Source organism: Amphiura filiformis, chromosome 5 (assembly GCF_039555335.1).
Source record: "Amphiura filiformis chromosome 5, Afil_fr2py, whole genome shotgun sequence".
Taxonomy (NCBI): domain Eukaryota; kingdom Metazoa; phylum Echinodermata; class Ophiuroidea; order Amphilepidida; family Amphiuridae; genus Amphiura; species Amphiura filiformis.
In genome coordinates this window covers 42,223,811-42,243,372 of record NC_092632.1, presented here as the reverse complement: position 1 = coordinate 42,243,372, position 19,562 = coordinate 42,223,811, and the positions used below count along the sequence as shown (strand labels likewise).

Below are 19,562 nucleotides of genomic sequence, written 5' to 3'. Positions count from 1 at the left end.
CCCAAATCCTCCTTTGGGTTTCTTTGGACCTTTTATATCTAAGTCGGCATCAACATCCACATCAGGACCTTTGAGGTCAATGTCTGCATCTGGACCATTTACATCAATATCAACATCACCGCCAAGCTTTGGACCATTGATATCAATACCAGCACCACCTCCGATGTCGATGTCTGGTTTGTCAGCTTTGATGTCAACATCTATGTCAGGCTTCACTCCTCCAACATCCACATCAACATCAATGCCACCACCTGCTTTGACATCAAGGTCAGGTCCATCAATGTCAGCTCCCCCTTTGATGTCCACATCTCCTCCTCCACCAAATTTAGGCATGTTTATTTTGGGCATTTTCAATCCAAATCCACCTTTACCTTTTGGCTTTTTCACATCCATGTCAACGTCGACATCGACATCGCCACCAATGTCTACATCGCCTCCAATTTTAGGACCTTTAATGTCGGCACCGCCTCCAATGTCCACATCTGCACCACCTCCAATGTCAATGTCTGGACTGCCTGCTTTGATGTCAACATCTACATCTGGTTTTACTCCTCCAACATCTACATCAACGTCTAGACCACCACCTGCTTTGACATCAAGATCTGGTCCATCAACATTAACTTTAGGCCCTTTGATATCAACATCGGCCCCACCGCCACCTCCAAATTTGGGCATTTTAAATCCAAATCCACCTTTTCCTTTTGGTTTTTTCCCTTTGATATCAATGTCAGCATCGCCATCAATTTTAGGACCTTTGATATCTATGTCGGCACCTCCTCCAATGTCAAGATCTGCACCACCTCCAATGTCAATGTCTGGTTTGTCAGCTTTGATGTCAACATCTACATCTGGTTTTACTACTCCAACATCTACATCAACATCCATACCACCACCTGCTTTGAGGTCAAGATCTGGACCATCGATGTCTCCTTTTGCCTTGAGATCGATATCAGCATCTCCATGTCCTCCACCTCCAAACTTGGGGAAACTGAACTTGGGGAATTTGAAGCTAAATCCACCTTTACCCTTTGGTTTCTTCCCTTTGAGTTTTAGGTCTACATCAGCATCACCTCCTATATCTACATCTGGCCCTTTGACATCTACATCAAGGTCAGCACCTCCACCAATTCCACCTCCTATGTCAACGTCTCCACCAATTTTAGGAGCTTTGACATCAATATCAGCACCTCCTCCAATACCACCTCCTATGTCAATATCTCCACCAATTTTGGGACCTTTGACATCAATATCAGCACCTCCTCCAATTCCACCTCCTATGTCAACATCTCCACCAATTTTGGGACCTTTGACATCAATGTCAGCATCTCCACCAAATCCACCTCCTATGTCAACATCTCCACCAATTTTAGGACCCTTGATATCAATATCAGCACCTCCTCCAATGTCAATGTCTGGACTGCCTGCTTTGATGTCAACATCTACATCTGGTTTTACTCCTCCGACATCTACATCAACATCTAGACCACCACCTGCTTTCACATCAAGATCTGGTCCGTCAACATCAGCATGTCCACCTCCTCCAAATTTGGGCAAGTGTACCTTTGGCATTTTAAATCCAACTCCTCCTGTCGCTTTTGGTTTCTTTCCTTTGATATCTATATCCACGTCACCTCCAACATCCACATCAGGTGTATCCACATCAATATCAACATCTCCACCAATCTTTGGACCCTTGATATCAATATCACCACCTCCTCCAATGTCAACATCTCCACCAATCTTGGGACCCTTGATATCAATATCAGCACCTCCTCCAATGTCAATGTCTGGACTGCCTGCTTTAATGTCAACATCTACATCTGGTTTTACTCCTCCAACATCTACATCAACATCTAGACCACCTCCTGCTTTTACATCAAGATCTGGTCCATCAACATCAGCATGCCCACCTCCTCCAAATTTGGGCAAGTGTACCTTTGGCATTTTCAATCCAAATCCTCCTCTTCCTTTTGGTTTCTTCCCTTTGATATCTATATCCACGTCACCTCCAACATCCACATCAGGTGTATCCACATCAATATCAACATCTCCACCAATCTTGGGACCCTTGATATCAATATCAGCACCTCCACCAATTCCACCTCCTATGTCAACATCTCCACCAATCTTAGGACCCTTGATATCAATATCAGCACCTCCTCCAATGTCAACATCTGCACCACCTCCAATGTCAATGTCTGGTTTGTCAGCTTTGATGTCAATATCCACATCTGGTTTTACTCCTCCAATGTCTACATCAACATCCATACCACCACCTGCTTTGACATCAAGATCTGGTGTATCTATGTCAACATCAGGTCCTTTTGCTTTGATGTCCACATCACCATGTCCTCCACCCCCAAATTTGGGCATGTGCATTTTTGGCATTTTAAATCCAAAGCCACCATGTCCTTTGCCTTTCGGTTTCTTTCCTTTGATATCAACATCAACATCACCATCAATGTCCACATCACCTCCAACTTTGGGACCTTTCACATCAATGTCTACATCTGCACCACCTCCTATGTCGATGTCTGGACTACCTGCTTTGATGTCAACATCTACATCTGGCTTTACACCTCCAACGTCAACATCAACATCCATATCTCCACCAGCATGTCCACCTCCCCCAAATTTGGGCATTTTCAATCCAAATCCACCTTTTCCTTTTGGTTTCTTTCCTTTTATATCTATATCCACATCACCTCCAACATCGACATCAGGTCCATTGATATCAACATCTCCACCAATCTTTGGACCCTTGATATCGCCTCCAATGTCCACATCTGCACCACCTCCAATGTCTATATCAGGTTTATCTGCTTTAATGTCGACATCTACATCTGGTTTTACACCTCCAATATCCACATCCATACCACCACCTCCTTTGACATCAAGATCAGGTCCATCTACATCTATTCCTCCTTTAACTTTTGGACCTTTCAAACCTCCTTTTAGTTTGAGCCTCCTTCATCTTCACTGCTACTACTGCTGTCTCCAAATCCAAATTTGGGGAATCCTATTTTGAATCCACCACCTCCCTTGCCTTTCTTCTTTCTTGACTTTCCTTTTGGTTTCTTCACTTTTCCTCCCCCACCAATTTTCAAATCGACATCTGGAGCATCCACATCAATGCCACCTTTACACCACCACCTATATCAGGTCCTTTTACATCTCCACCTGCTTTGATGTCAAGACCACCTCCACCACCAATATCAACATCTGGACCCTTGATATCTATATCTCCTTTGGGAAGGTTGACATCTACATCTGCTCCGCCACCAAGGTCCCTCCAATACCAGAGTCTGGGGTTTGAAGTTTTCCTCCAATATCTGCTCCTCCCTTTATATCTACATCACCTCCTAAGTCAAGTTTGGGTCCTTTGATATCGATATCTGCATCAGGTGCTTCTACCTTTGCTGCTACTCCTCCTCCAAATCCTAATCCTCCTCCAATTCCTGCACCACCTCCGATGTCTATATCAGGTCTGTCTGCTTTGATATCAACATCTACATCAGGTTTTACTACATCTGCATCTACATCAACATCTACATCTGGAGCCTTAACATCAATTCCACCACCAATGTTGATATCACCTCCAATATCTGCATCTGGTCCTTTAACATTGACATCTAGATCAGCATCGGGTCCTTTGACAGTGGCACCACCACCAAACTTTGGCATCTTGAATGATGGTACTTTGAATTTGCCTTTTCGTTTCTTTGCTGATCCACCACCGCTGACATCTAATGATGCATTTGGACTTGGCACATCAACAGAAACATCTGCATCAGGCCCTTTCACATCTATATCAGCTCCGCCACTTATATCTGCATCAGGTGTTTTGACGTCAACATCAACATCGGCATCTGCATGGCCACCTCCTCCGAACTTTGGCATGTTGAATGAGGGCACCCTGAATTTTCCTTTCTTTTTCCCTTTTACATCTGGTGTATCAACGTCTACATCTACATCAAGATCTCCCTTCTTTTTCCTGCCTTTGGGTCCTTTCACTTTACCTCCTATTGATAAGCCACCTTTACCACCAACATCAACATCAGGCGATCAATATCTACATCGGGCATATCGACATCAAGGTCACCGCCGACTTTTTGCATCAGCTGTACCACCAATATTAATATCGGGTGAGCCTGCTTTAATGTCTACGTCCATGTCAGGTGATCCTGCTTTGATATCAACATCTAAATCAGGTTTGACTCCACCACCAACATCCATATCACCTCCAATTCCTCCTCCGATGCCAACTCCTCCACCGAATCCTCCACCGAATCCACCACCAATTCCACCTTTGCCACCAATGTCAATGTCTGGTTTGTCTGCTTTTATATCAACATCAACATCTGGTTTGATATCGACTCCACCTCCAATATCACCTCCTATGCCAGCACCGCCTCCTATGCCAGCACCCCCACCTAGGCCAAAACCTCCTCCAATGCCACCTTTGCCACCAATGTCAACATCTGGTTTGTCTGCTTTTATATCAACATCAACATCTGGTTTGATATCGACTCCACCTCCAATATCACCTCCTATGCCAGCACCGCCTCCAATGCCAGCACCCCCTCCTAGGCCAAAACCTCCTCCAATGCCACCTTTGCCACCAATATCAACATCTGGTCCAGAAACATCCATGTCTACATCAGCTTTTGGTAAATCTACATCCACATCCATGGATGCATCTGGTCCTTTAATATCTGTATCAATACTTGGTCCTTTAATATCAAGTCCTCCTCCTCCTTTAATATCAGCATCTAATCCTCCTCCGGCTTTGACATCGGCATCAAGTGATGGCCCTTTTATATCTGCTCCAGCACCAGCAGATATAGAAGGTCCTTTAAGTCCTAATTTGCCTTTGCCTTTTCGGCCTTTACTTTCATCATCAGAGTCTGAATCACTAGATGAGGAGGACGATGAGGAGGAGGACGATGATGATGATGAACTACCACCTCTTCCAAATCCAAATTTTGCACCAAATCCACCTTTCTTTTTACCTTTTGCTTTTCCTTTTGCTTTTCGCTTCTTCTTTTTGTCTTTGGGTTTCTTGCCATCAACACCAATTTTTATACCACCTCCCACATCGGGTACTTTTGCATCTCCTTTAAGTTCAAGTTCACCACCTGCTTTTGCATCTGCATCTGCTTTCCTCTTGCGTTTCTTGTCCCCGCTTCCTCCTAATCCACCTCCTAATCCAAATCCACCACCAAGTCCACCACCAATGTTGATATCAGCATCAAAATTCAGTGAAACTCCAGCTTCTGCTTGTGGGGCCTCAACAGCTGCAATGGGTTCCTCAACTTGTGCACCACTTGCTCCAAGACCTGCTGATGCTGAAAGGTCTGCTCCCACTCCGACTCCAGCCTGAAAAAAAAAAAAAAAAAGAACATACATATTAGTATATTTGAATTATCTATCAAATGTATGTACATTGTATACCGTAAACGTTCGCCTAATGGCACACATGGGCTCCTTTGCCTTGTGGTAAATTTCATGTGCAAATAGAGAGCTCCCCCCTCTGAAATCCCAACAAGAATTAAAGTTTTGTGTCCTTATTTGCTGGTGTGAATTTTACAGGAGAGCACTTTAGGTTATGCCTAAAATTCCACTTGTGTCAAGGGAGCCCATAGCGCCATTAGGCGAACGTATACGGTATAACCTGGAACTTGAAACGTTCTGTAAACTGTTCTTTTGAAGAATAATTAATTGTAATCTAGTTACTGATTTCATTTCAATAACGAATGTTTCTTGTTTACTTGTAAACGAATGATACATGTTACTACAATGTATTAGCAATTCACTATCCTGATAATAATTGTTCATATTCTGGATTTTCATTTGTTCCGATCAAATTAAAATGTAATTCAAGAACCAAAACATTGATTGTTGCAATAAATAGCAACAATCAGCAATATAAAGAAGTTCCTGATCCTTTTGTTGCACAAGTTCCAAGTTATTATACATGTACAAGTAAGACCCAAGTTATATTATTTTTAATATATGTTTTGAAATATTATGTTTATAGATGCGATTAAAGGATGGCTGACTTCTCGTTTGACCTGTGCTTTCAAAGATGATTTATAAGAAAGGTATGTGTGAAAAAGTACAATTACTAAAATTAGTAAAGTTTATAATCTAAAATAACACAAATTAACGGATCATCAATGTTAGGTGCTTAACATGCATCAGGGCTGGTTGCAAGTGGCTTGCATTAACTTGAAATCCATCAATTTATTGCTATCATCATTTTCAGGGTTAGATAAAATATTTCATTTCCTGGAATGTACAAATTTCCTCCAAATCTCACAAATTTCCTTACATGGAATAAGCTTTCTGGATATCTCATTTTTCAAGATCTACTGACCTACATGTATGATGTAATCTGGGCCTTATCTTCACCATCATCATAAACTAATATCTTAGTTAAATCAAAAATTCCATGTCTGGCAAAGAGTGCAGAGACTTATGTGCAGCATGCTTAACATGTAAATCACTGCTTAAAAAATTAATGTGCTACACATTTTCCAATTCACTAAAATTCATGTTTCCCAGTTTTCCTCCTCACAGGCCTTCAAAAATTCATTTCTTACTAAAACTATAACAAAGTATCTTCTCAATACAAGGATTCGGAAAAAGAGTATTGTTTGACATACCTGCGACACATGCAAACGAAAAGACCTACTGGAGTAAAAAACTAAAAAATGCTCAAGATTTCAACAAAACTGGTCACATATTATTTATTATAAATTTTACTACAGAAAGCCTAGGGATAGAAAGCTCTACAGAACAGCATCAATATATTCTCACCGCCCCTTACTAAAAGGATGTCCTAATAAGTTATTGACAATTTCTCACCTAAATTATGTCCTCCCTATCATCACCTATTGATTTGTTTGGTGTGTTAAACTATTACTGGTCGATGAATGGCTAGTAATAACAAAGCTATGCTATTAATTAGCTATCATTTAATTTGAATCAATAGTACCATGAACTTTCAGGATTTGATTTGAAATGAAAAATTTTTACAAGTCTACAAAAATGCAATTTTAACACCTGTCTTCAATTTTAATACAAATGTGATAAAAATATCAATTTTAAATGATTTGTTATAATCCACATTTGAATTCCAGGCACATTGTTGTAATTTGGTTTGTGGATATGGAAAGTTGATCGAGGGAGTTTGGGCTTCATAATATATTGTCTGTTGAATCTCTGATGGCTTTATCCATTCAGGTTCTATCAATTATTATTGGGCTGCGGTAACCAAATTTGCCTCGTTTATTAAACGCTGGAACTGGTACAATAACAAGACGAGACATATTTGTCTTAAATGTGCGGACTGGTTTTCATTTTTAATTAATAGGGTGCAATTGCTTTCTTTAATATTGGTTAAACAATATACAACATAGTCACATGATTCCGCATAATTGATAAAAATGATGCGTGATAATATTGTATACGTACATGTACAAAATCTATAAAAATCCTACTTGGAAATCATATATTCAATTGTGCCAGCTGTGTGCTGACGAGGTAAAACCTGTAATATAATGGTCTCATGATTTGACTATCCTCATCTATAGATATTTCAATTGTAAACCTAAAATAATACTTGTGAATTACTAGTACTACCAATGATAGTATGCAAGCCAGTGCTTACTCTCTCTGGAAATGGGATGCACCAATGAATTTTGGTACGGTAATTCCTAAAATTGACTAGTTACAGCATTGCAAATTTGGTGTACCGAATATAATTTTCACTGGGGCAAGATTGCGACAGACAGCCTCTGAATAAACACTGATGCAAGCATTTGCATTCTACATCATTCGGCTTACAGGTACACTGTACCTGCGCACTCGTTTTATTTTTTTATAATAAAATGACTATACACATAGTGGGCAGACCATACAGAGGCATTGTGTTTATTTTAAAAATTAATTTTTGTTAATTTGATTAATTGATTTAGCAGCCAACTAAATTGTATCACACCTACCAACCTACTAAACTAAAAGAAGTCTCGAAACTGACAATCAGTATTTTCCATACAAAATCAGTAATTTGACTATCATGTAGAAAAGTATTTTACAATATCATTTAGAATTTTTAGTTTTTTTGTCAGTAATCTGTACAAAATACTGAAAATCAGTAATATTTGGCAGCTGTGATGTAATGGTTATGTGTGTGCAACGATCACCATCTTGTAACATCCAGGCACATGTACAATGTACAATGTACAATAGGTACAATGTCCCTATTCATCATTTTCATATATAAGGCTGGGAACTAAATCGATTAATTTGTATTTGGGTCAAATAGAAAACCCATTTTGGTGACCAAAAACTAATGCACAGATGCCTGCACATATGGAACAGATACTGGTACTACATGTACTACAAGACATGTGAAGTACATCTTTCCTGGGAACCTAGCCTGGCATGTTGTCATAGTTGCACGAGGTTGGAAGCTAAATCCATCAAAATTTACATCTCACTAAGCTTTCAACAAGTTAGAGCCCTGCCTGTTCACTGTCCTGGAGCAAATCAAAAAGGTAGAGCAGGAACGTGATAACAGTTGAAATAGTTGCAGAATTAGTCCATAGACCAGGGTCTCTGAGTTAATTTGTTTGTTTGTACAAATTTTACATGTAACATGTGTCACTTAAAATGTTATCAGCACATTTTGACAAGATGACAAAAAAAAATCTTGGACTGAACAAGTTGTAAAATGATTTTTATTTTATTTTATCAATTTTAATTTTAATGCAATTAAATCAAAACAAGAAATTACCGACAAGTCCATGTGATATGAAATTTCCTATGTTGGTGGCAACTAAGCAAGAGATGCTCCTACATGCATTGATCTGCTACATGTAACCTCAATGAACCAAGTGATTATTGGATACCTAACTGTTTTCTGCCTTGAGGCGATCAAGGTAGATTTGATAATTCACAGATATTACACCTGTTATTTCAAGATTCATCAGCATCTTACTTTGGATGGACATTGTATGTATGTGTGTATCTTGATGATCCTACAATGAATACACAACAATGTATGCACTATACGCAAATGAGGAATTGTTCAATCAAAACATCACCTCAGGTGATATTTGAGTTATCACCTGAGGTGATGTTTTGAATGAGGTTTAGAATTAAACTTGGAAAGTTGGAACATTACCCATCCCAAAAACATTTTTTTTTTCAATTACGTGAAGTGATGTTTTCGACGAGCATTTTCCATGCACATACATGTATGCTGAATAAATTATTTTGTTATTATATAACTCTTGTTCTTTTTAAATCATCAAGCTCCAGAGCCATCCATTAGGTGTTATGTTTAAAATTGGGGTAACTTGTACTTTGTAGCCTACATGTACATCTTGTGAATGCAAGGAATTTATTTTCATTGCTCATGTTGCAGTAGGCCTACATTATATTGCACCATCTAATCATCTATCAGCTAATGCCATCTCCTAGGAAAAAATAAGTCAACAAGAATTTGAACTTGGAAGCAGTACATACAAAAATGTATGTCAAATATGTCCAGTAGCTCATCAAAATTAACCCAATTCTTGTTACATGTCAGCAGTACCAAATGGAATTTAGCTAAGATTTCATGCATGATTGATGAATGTTCAACTAACACAGCATCAGGAATTCTGGACAGTAGGGCCTATAATAAACTACTATATAAGGACAAAAGTTATCTGGATGAAGATAACCGGGACAGGGCTCACTCTACTGGCCATCTGCTCTATGACAGTGTTTCCCCTGTTAGTAACTTTGCACAGTAACTTAGGATGTCTTTCTGTAAAGAGCGCAAGGATGATCACTGACGATGACATGCTCTTAAAGCTAGATTGCACCAGTGCTGACTGATGGAGTTGTGAATTACATGAAGACCGTATTAAATGGCAAGCTTGATTCCAGAATATATTGTGTAAGCCTAGATCAAATATCACACCCCGAGTCAACAACTTGAGTGCGACATTTCCCTGGCAGACAGACCTAGCGGGGATGGTGTGTACGATTTCAAGCCAGTAGAACATTCTGACAACATTTGTGACACATTGCACGTACATGAACAGAACATTATTAAATTGCGTTCAACCTCCAGGGCTTCTAATGAGAAGTGAAATGGGACAACTCTCCTGCTATTATCAAACACATGGACACTTCATGCCTTTTGCAAATTTTAGTACAGTTTTAAATGCTTCTCTAAAAATAATAAAACAATAGGAAGGAGTAGAATTCCCCAATTTAAACACTATTGAGCACTTTAATGCATACTAATAATTCTCAAACTACAGTAACACAATGTACATCACAAAATGTTGTCCCCAGTTCCTACAGTTTATAGTTTTAATTGATTTATATTATATTATGTCTCCCTCTCCGAAATCATATTAAAATTCAGTGTGTTAATGGCTCATCACATAGCTATTTAGTTTTGGGAAGTAGAATTGCCTTTGTAATGACGATGCCTTTAAAATGAATACAGTACATTTTAAGTTTTACTTTGATATCTCCTTAAAAGATGGGTAATTATTTTATGACACAATTGAGCAGAATTTATAAAAACTAATCATCTAGATTGTAATATAATACAGAAATGTAGATGAAAAACAACTGAGAAAAAGCGTTTTCCTTATATAAATTCAAAAAAGAGTTTTCCAATAAAACTATAAAAGAAATGTTTTTTATTCTTCCATTTCATACTAATTACACTAAATAAAATTATAATTTGTCCAAAAACCCATTGCAATTTTCAACTAAGGGTTACTCTAGATATGTCAGTATAATGTCACCATTACTACTCATGTTGATAGTATACCTGGCTTCATTATAACCCAGTTTCAACACCATCAGCTCTTCAAATACAAGCATTCAATTTCGCATTTCAATTTGGTCTCATCAAAATATTGCTTTTCTATCATCATTCATATGGGGAGATCAAATTTCATAATGGATTTTGGTATTATTGCATATAGTGAGCTTAAATTTTAACAGGAATCGTGGTTCCGTTAATTGTATTTTTAGTAAACGAGTTAAAACCTGAAAGCACGTGCACGTCGTGCAGGTAGCTTCACGCCATATCAAATGACAACACTAGAAGAGCAATATTTTTTACAAAAATGTCCTTCCATTTTTCTTTCTTTTTTCAGAGGAAAATGTAATGTGGTACGCACTTTGGCTGTTTACTACGCAATGTACCCAAATGGAAATTTTGCATAAAGTGTAAGTTTTTGATAATTCATATTTTTGTCCATTATGTCATATACGTCATCTTCCGATTATGGAAATATCCATATTTAATAAAATAGTTTTGTCTCTTTGATTCATTTGTTTAGTTGAAGGGGGTGGGAGGGGAGGAAGTAGAGGTTAAACGGCATAAGAGCAGGGGATGACAAGCTATGTAATGATCCCGGTGACACTTAAAGTTCCCTACGTACTGTGATTACAACAAATGTTTGCTCTTATTATTGGAAAACATGAGCTACCTGTAGTAATTTTGACCTATCTTGCCGTCAAATTGAATTTGTCTAAATTGAATTATTATTTGTAAAAGTAAAAGTGCCAAGGGAATGGGGAAGAGGATATAGGATGCTAAATTGCATCAACCTGAGGGGAACCCCATAGGATCTCCCCAAAGATTAAACCATCATGTTATGTTTAAAATTAATGGTCATCATTGTTCAAATGGTGATTATGATTGATACAATGTATGTGAGATACATTTCCCCCGAGTTTGTACAAGGCACATTATGTGTAAACACAATGCATCAATTTATCATGTATTCTGTATTCATATGAAATAACAGACATTTTTGCAAATTTATATTTTCAGTCCACTAAGGTATTAACTTCAGAATTAGTCATTTTTTTAAACATACAGCCCTACTCCTGTACCCACTTGCTAATTCAAGCCACTTCCTCCCAGTGTAAAAGGGAAAAAAATGAACAAGAAGCAAAGCAGTGACTGGAATTGAGTTAAAAAGGTAAAATTACTTACACCTGCGGAGATGGAAGCCCCAGCCTCGGCATCAGCCATAGCTGCTGCACCTGCAAGGAGGAAAAACATGGAAAACGGAAAATCAGAAAATGTACAGGTAAGCACAATGCTGCAAAAACTTTCACTCTACAGTCTTTACCCTATATCTTCCATTTTTAAAATTTCCAAACAAGATAAAAAAATGCAATACACAGCTTGTAATTTACGATTCCCCGCATTACTGTGCAGTTGAACAAAAATGCTATTTATTTAAACAAAAATTGAAGGTGAATAATTATTCTGTAAAAATAACCCCTTTTTGCATCATAGTGGCTAAGGCTTCATTTGTATGCAAACAGGAAACCTATATTGAAAATCAATGCGCTATGCATCTCACAAACACACTTAGGTAGGTACACACACATGGATGACTGGCTATGTGCATTTTCTCAAATCATCAAAATTTAGGTTATTTTACACATAATTCTGTTTTTTTTTAAACCAATTTTAATGTATAAATGTATATGCGGTTGTCTGTACCAATAATGGCAGTCAAAAACATAAAAATGAGACGCCATTTCTACTAGAACGTGACGGTCTTGCTAAATTGGCGCGAAAAGGTCAAGTTTATTGTCTATATTCACAAGGCCATGAGAAGAGACTATCACAGGGTGACATCAAGGTTGAGTAATCTTATTACGGTAGAATCACAAAGCCATTCCGTGTTTTATTCTGTGCAGACCGGTATCTATGACCTATCTATATATCTATGCCAAATTTTAATCACCAAAATAACCTGACCTGGAGAAATGATGCAGGCACTATGGACCACAATAGCCTCATTCCAATGGCATAGTCCAATAACCTCAATTACATAATCATAGTGCAAAATTTGACCTCAAGTTGCAGAGTACGAGTTGTACCCAAATTTTCAGAGGTCATTCAATGAATGTACAAATGTATTGGGGTAAGAACTGTGTCCCTGATAGATGAGCATGTTGTGGATCCTAGTGAGGATACCAGGATGTACACATATTGAACCATCAATTTATACCTTTATACCTGTGTGAAAAATATTTTAGTCAGGTAGAGTGCATAATTGTCTTCAATGAATGAGGTCAAAATAATTGGATTTGAGTGAAATGAAGTGGTGCAGGATGCATCCAACGTTTTATTAAAAGCATTTTGTAAGTAGTTCAGGGCTGCCCAATCTACCATGTACATAAATAGAATTATCTTTAGCTGATGAACCAAAACAATATTTTAAGGTAAACACAAACAGTTAGAGTAGCAGTACCCCGCAAGTGTTAGTTTTTCCGTTCATAGCATCTATATGGGTATTATTGTATTACGACTCAAAATGGTAGACATCATCAGGGACATCATAGTGCTACTAAAGTAATATGAGTCTTAGGGACATAACCATGGGGGGGGGTAGGTAGGTGGGTGGCATAGACTGCCCTGATGGTTAAAGAAAATGAATTAACAAGGAAGAATTTCATCAGGCTTAGCCCCCCTCGGAATGACGAGGCTGGTTACCAATGATTAGAAGTCTGGTCCAAGTATTTTTAATTGAAAATAACATCACTTGGTCAGTGGTGTGCTTGATTCAGCTCAAAATTGAATGATATCATGATAAACCTTGAGAAAATGAGTAAAAGCAAACTGTTACCAGTTAACTTCCTACTTCCTAGTACAGGTAATGTGTGTTCATGGAATGAGGAAGCCTATTATCACACAGATACTTGATAGCTAGCAGTATGTTGTGAAAAAATAGAATCTTGCTACAAAGAGAATAATTTTGAGCAACCCAGCTATTAATTAATTTGCATCCTCCTACCCCACACCGCCAGGTGAAGTTTGTACATTTTAAAGCACTCAGTGTTATTTACCTTAAAACAATTCTATATGTTTTCATCTACAAGCCATGTCTACAATGGGAAAACACGGAAGCTGTGGTTCTTCATTGTTTTGAGTGTGTAACTTATAGCCAAGGAAAACTATTTGAACATGAGATTGTATATTAAACATCCAAGTAATTCCAAACCACAAATTATGTACATAATGTATATATGTATTGTAAGCCACTGTTTCAATTGCTCCATTTACAAAAATCTCAGGGGGAGCACAGAGCCATTTTCTGAAAATCCAAGTATGTGGAGTCTATGGGAATCTGCAATCCTGTCAAGAGCCCTTACAGCTCTGGTCAATTTCTGAGAAATGTTTTGGCAAATTCAAGCTGATGGTGGTGTGTTGTGCTCCTACTTATTACTGGTTAATGAGAGCACAGACCCTAGTATGCCAATCCAAACAAGTATGTGGTGGTGACCTAGATTGCATCAAATGATCAAATTGTATGCTAATAATAGCATGCACATAGTGAATCATCACAAAAACAAGAAACTCAAATATTGCCAACCAATCAATTAAGAATTCTCCCTTTGGAGATAATCATTCATGTTGAATTGCTTTGCCAAGGGGTTTCCTCTTCTCCTTCATAAGGTATAGTCCATCTAATTGAACATTCTTAACCAAGGATTCACAAACTGCCTCATTGCACCAGAGATGGGTGTGTGGAATTAAATTTAATAACCCTACTAGTTAGTAAATTTGTAGAATGGTCAGATACTATATATGCACATTGTACATGCACAGAGAAACATTTCTTCAGTATTATTGCTTAATTACATCACTGCCAGCTATAATGTATTCTTTTTTAGTACACAGGATTGTAATTTTCTAACATTGCCAATTTTTAGCAATTTTGTTTGCGCCTTTGCAAATTTGAACAGTTTCAGTCATTTTAAAATTCCAAGATTCCAAGCGTCCTAACATTACATACAGTGGCACACTTAGTAAAAACAATATATTTGTTTGTAATGTTGTTATTTTCACAGTTGCTTGGAAAGTGTTAAAAAAAGTAGCATAAAAATTACTTGGCATGTTCTAGTTTCCATCATATAGGAAATTGTATATGACACCGAAAAATGTGGATCTTGGTGGATTTCATGGAAAATATAAGATCACATTTAGTAGGACTAACCGACAAGCCAGAAAATCAAATACCGCAATCGTTCTCTCTCCAAAAGAATAATTGTGGCTCAGTTTGCTCCATTGCATTGTAATTGTAGCATATACCTTGTGGGGATAGTGTTCTCTAATGAAATTCATCGGTTGCAGCTTGAATTCCACGAAGAGGGTTCGGTTAGATGTACAGTGTAGCTTATTCTGAATAAGTTTCTCTGATCTAGAAGAGGTAAATGTAGAGCTGCTTTTTATGAGTCAAAATGAAGGTAATGGTAGAGATGCGTTTTTTTCAGTTATGAGTGCAATTTTACATTTTCTCACTAATGCTATCACACTACTAAACATTCAAGTTTCGTCATACATGTATTATATTTCCAAGAAATAGTTGGGACATGTACAGTAACATATAACATATGTAACACATAATTTAAAAACAGCAACGACTTTCAATCTGAACAAATTTGTTTCTTTACACATAAATGTTGAAAAATAAAACCAAGTGGAATCGAACCAGCAACCTTTTAATCTGTTCCTACCTAAACAAACAAGATCCAAAGCAAATTATGCATTCTTAAAATAGTGCCAATATCTTGTAGTACAAGAATAGAATCTTCACAGAACAGATGAACACATTCATTCTTCAAGAAGCCCTTTGATAAGTGTACATTGCTGTGCAAAGGTTTTCCAGTTAATTCATAAAGCTGTAGAAGCATGCGAGTGACAAGTGTTATGGGATATGAAAGAGACATTCTTCTCGGTTTGTTCTTGTAAAAACACTTTGGGTCGTGGGTCAATGAGTGCCATTCATTCATTCTCATAGCTTTCTTTCAGACATGCTTTATCAATTAAAACTGATCCAAACAAAGATCCAATAATGCATTCTGTAACATTTTGATATCATTTTTTCCACAAGAATAGATTCACAGAACAACATGGCTGTGTTACACAGAAAGGAGGACAAATTATTCGTTAAGAAGCCCCTTTATAAGGTAAGTGAACATTGCTGTGCTGCTCTTGAAGCATGTAGGTGAAAAATAATGATATATCAAAGGTGTTTTGTTCTTTGATGAATACAGTGGTTCATGGCGTCCAGGGGAATAGTGTGTGTCACTCATTCATTAATTATCTTGGCTTTCATTCTACATTAATTAATTAATTAATTACTTAATATCAATTTGTTATTACCAAAACATTAACATTAACATCTAGAGCAAGTGTATTTTTAAATGTACATGTACTAACTATATTGACTTCAATGTTTTCTAAAAGAATAGAATCTGAGTGCAAGATTTATTTCACAGAACAGAGACACAGAGTTATTCTTCAAGAAGCTCCTTGATAAGGTAAGTGTACATTGCTGTGCAAAAGTTATCCAGTTTATTCATTATGCTGTTGAAAGCTGCATTGTTCTCACGGTTGTTCTTGGAAAAGTACAGTGGATCTTGGGTCAATTAGTATAAGTGTCATTCATTCATTCTCATGGATTTCTTTCACACATTCATGCTTAATCAATTAAAACTGGGTCTATGTATTTGTCAAAATAATCAATGGATCTGTGATTACTAAATCAAACAAAGATCAAATTAAATCAATCAAATCAAAGATTCAATATATGCATTATTAAATGTACTAATATTTTGATATCAATTTTCAAAAGTTATTCTTCAAGAAGCCCCTTGATAAGGAACAAATTATTCTTTAAGGTAAGGGTACATTGCTGTGCAAAAGTTCTACAATTAATTCATTGAACATTCATTGATCAATCAATCTGTTAACAAACAACATCCAGAGCAAGTGTTTAAATGTACTAACCATATTGATTTCAATTTTTCTGCAAAGAAATCTCTGCAAGATTTATTTCACAGAACAGACACCAAGTTATTCTTCAAGAAGCACCTTGATAAGGTAAGTTAACATTGCTGTGCAAAAGTTATCCAGTTCATTCATTATGCTGTTGAAAGCATGCAGGTGGCAAGTGTTATGGAATATGAAAGGGACATTGTTTTCTCGTTTTTGTTCTTTCCAGAATATAGGTGTTTCTGGGGGTCAAAGCAAGTTGAGTCTCAGTCATTCTCACATTTTGTTCATACATTCATACAAGAACGGGGATATGTTGTGTTTCACAAAATAACCTTTTACTACCAATGCACATGCATCATCAATTTGATTATCAAATTATGTCTACAATTATATAGAACATCAGAACGAGGATCAAAGAATTCCTTTAGCTGTGATAATTACAACATTCCATATTTTATTATGGCATGCAGTTGAAGCATGCAAGTGATAAAGTTATGGGATATGAAAGACGTTTTGTTTTCAAAGTTTGTTCTTTGAAGAATACAGTGGTTCTTGGGGTCAAAGAGAGTACAAGCGTAATTCATTCATTTGCATGGCTTTCTTAAACATTTAAGACCGGGTCTACGTCTATGCATTATGTTGCACAAAATTAAATTATATATCTGTTATTACCTAACAAATCATGTGTATTCTTAAATATATTAATAATTATTTTGATATTTATTAAGACTAATCTTAGAATGACATGTATTTCGCAAAACAGAGGAACAAACTTATTCTCCAAAGTTTCTTGGTAAGTGCACCTACTTGTACTACCATGGTAAGTGTACATTGAGATTTGAAAGGTAGTTCTGTCAAGAATAGTAGTGGTTTTCAGGTCAAGGTGAGTTGGAGTTTCATTAATTTATGGCCTTCTTTCATACATTCATGATTAAGACAGGGTCTACATGTTGGCCTACGTGCATGATTAAGAATTGAAATTTAAACTATTGACCTTTGTTGGAAGCCCCTAAAAAGTCCATGTTTGGCATATAAATAGGCGAGGTCAAAAGGTTAATCTTCAAAATCGAAGGCGGATGCAAAATAATTGCAAATAGATTTAAAAGTTATGTTAATTTAACTAATGCAACAAACATCAAAAGGTTTTCACCCAATGATGAAGGCAACCATCAGTAATACTAATTACTATTTCAGGTATGGGCTTAGGGTCCTGTTAACTTTCAAAAGATCTTGTAGTTGGAACTTGGAGTCAATGTCTTGTTTACATGTATATTTGCCAGCACCGAGGGAACCCATATGGACTCAAACCTATTTTCAATCGAACCCCTTGTTTACTAGTATTTCTCTATGGTCCAGAAAATAACAGCGACCATATGGTAAAGATTAATGTCAAACTTGTGTGGTGATGAATTTACATCAAGGAGCAGCCTAAACTTGTTTATTTTCAACATGAATTCTATACATTGTCGAGTGGAAGTTTGTTGCAGATGATCCCTTACTGATGTATACTACTTCACATACAAGCATCATCATCATCTACTGTAGTCTATATATCTTTACCCTTTGCATGCCTTTGGGGTTACTTCATTTACCCGTAGTAATGCGACCCAGGTCATATGGGCTCATCATGGCTAATGCGGAGTAACCTTTTTGGATTTCTAATGTGCCGATAATATATTAGATGGTAGTCTAGATCTCAAAACCCTTGAACCCATCTCGAAGTCTCAAATCGGATTCTTGTTTTCACGTAATGGTATTAAAAACAAGGCCAGATTCGAGTTCAATCCCTGCGGCATCGTACGTGATAGAACGCACTTTCTCCAAAGCTAATCAAGCAGTCAATGGACAGGCTTAAATCCCCCAAAGATATCAACCTATTGAACACTGTTACAGCTTCCTGAATCTCTAATATTTATTTTCAATCAAGACTCTCCACAAATCTAAATCAAAGAATCTCTTTAAGACGTTATTTCCGACTGAACACTTTGCCGAAATTGACAATATCAACACAATTAGCAAGTTCAACAGATTGGTAAAGTGTGCAACATGCGCCAACACAGCTTGTAAGTGAGGCAGACGTCCGTTCATTGCAACCACCATATATGGACACATGCACGTCCCACAAGAATCACAGTAGCTGCCGTCAACGGCGCTAGCTCATCAGCCAGTTCATGGTGCTCATCTCATCTCACCAGATAGATTGCACGAGATAGTTTCTTCACCGTGGTGTATGATGTGGTTTAGCTTGCAACCCCTTTATTTATTGGTAACGACCCAAACAAAACTTTGATTGACAGCTATTATGTATCACACAGTCGGTTGGTAGGGAACTAACGTAAACCAACAGTGATTGCCTCTCATCATCATGATCATCAATCGTGTGCTCTTTTTGCACCATACGGCACAATGGATGTGTACTACAGTAGTTGTAGTTATAGTAATATCGAATAAAGATGTCAAGATATCAAAAAATTTCCAACATTGCTCAACCAGCTAAAATTGTGTGCCTGATACAAATATTAAAATCAAACCATTTGAATTGCAAACATTCAATGATTCAATGCTCTGCAGTTTGTAATTAAGTAATAGGCCAAAGAATTCGGGAATTTGTCCTTAACGTGCACGTGTTAGGCCTACATACATTTTTAATACTAACTCAGCCTACATGTAGACCTATACTACGATTGCATTTGCACGGTGGAAAACCAGATTATAGGCATATTTAATT

At 37.3% G+C, this 19,562-nt stretch overlaps 1 protein-coding gene across 1 annotated transcript in view; it reads right to left on the bottom strand.

Annotated features, from left to right (window-relative positions):
• Positions 1–19,562, bottom strand: part of LOC140152211 (uncharacterized) — a 51,913-nt gene that overhangs the window by 15,042 nt on the left and 17,309 nt on the right. Inside the window, 4 exon segments of the mRNA XM_072174510.1 lie at positions 3–2,964; positions 3,268–4,066; positions 4,103–5,379; positions 12,029–12,078. Of these exon segments, the coding sequence (XP_072030611.1) occupies positions 3–2,964; positions 3,268–4,066; positions 4,103–5,379; positions 12,029–12,078 (5,088 nt within the window).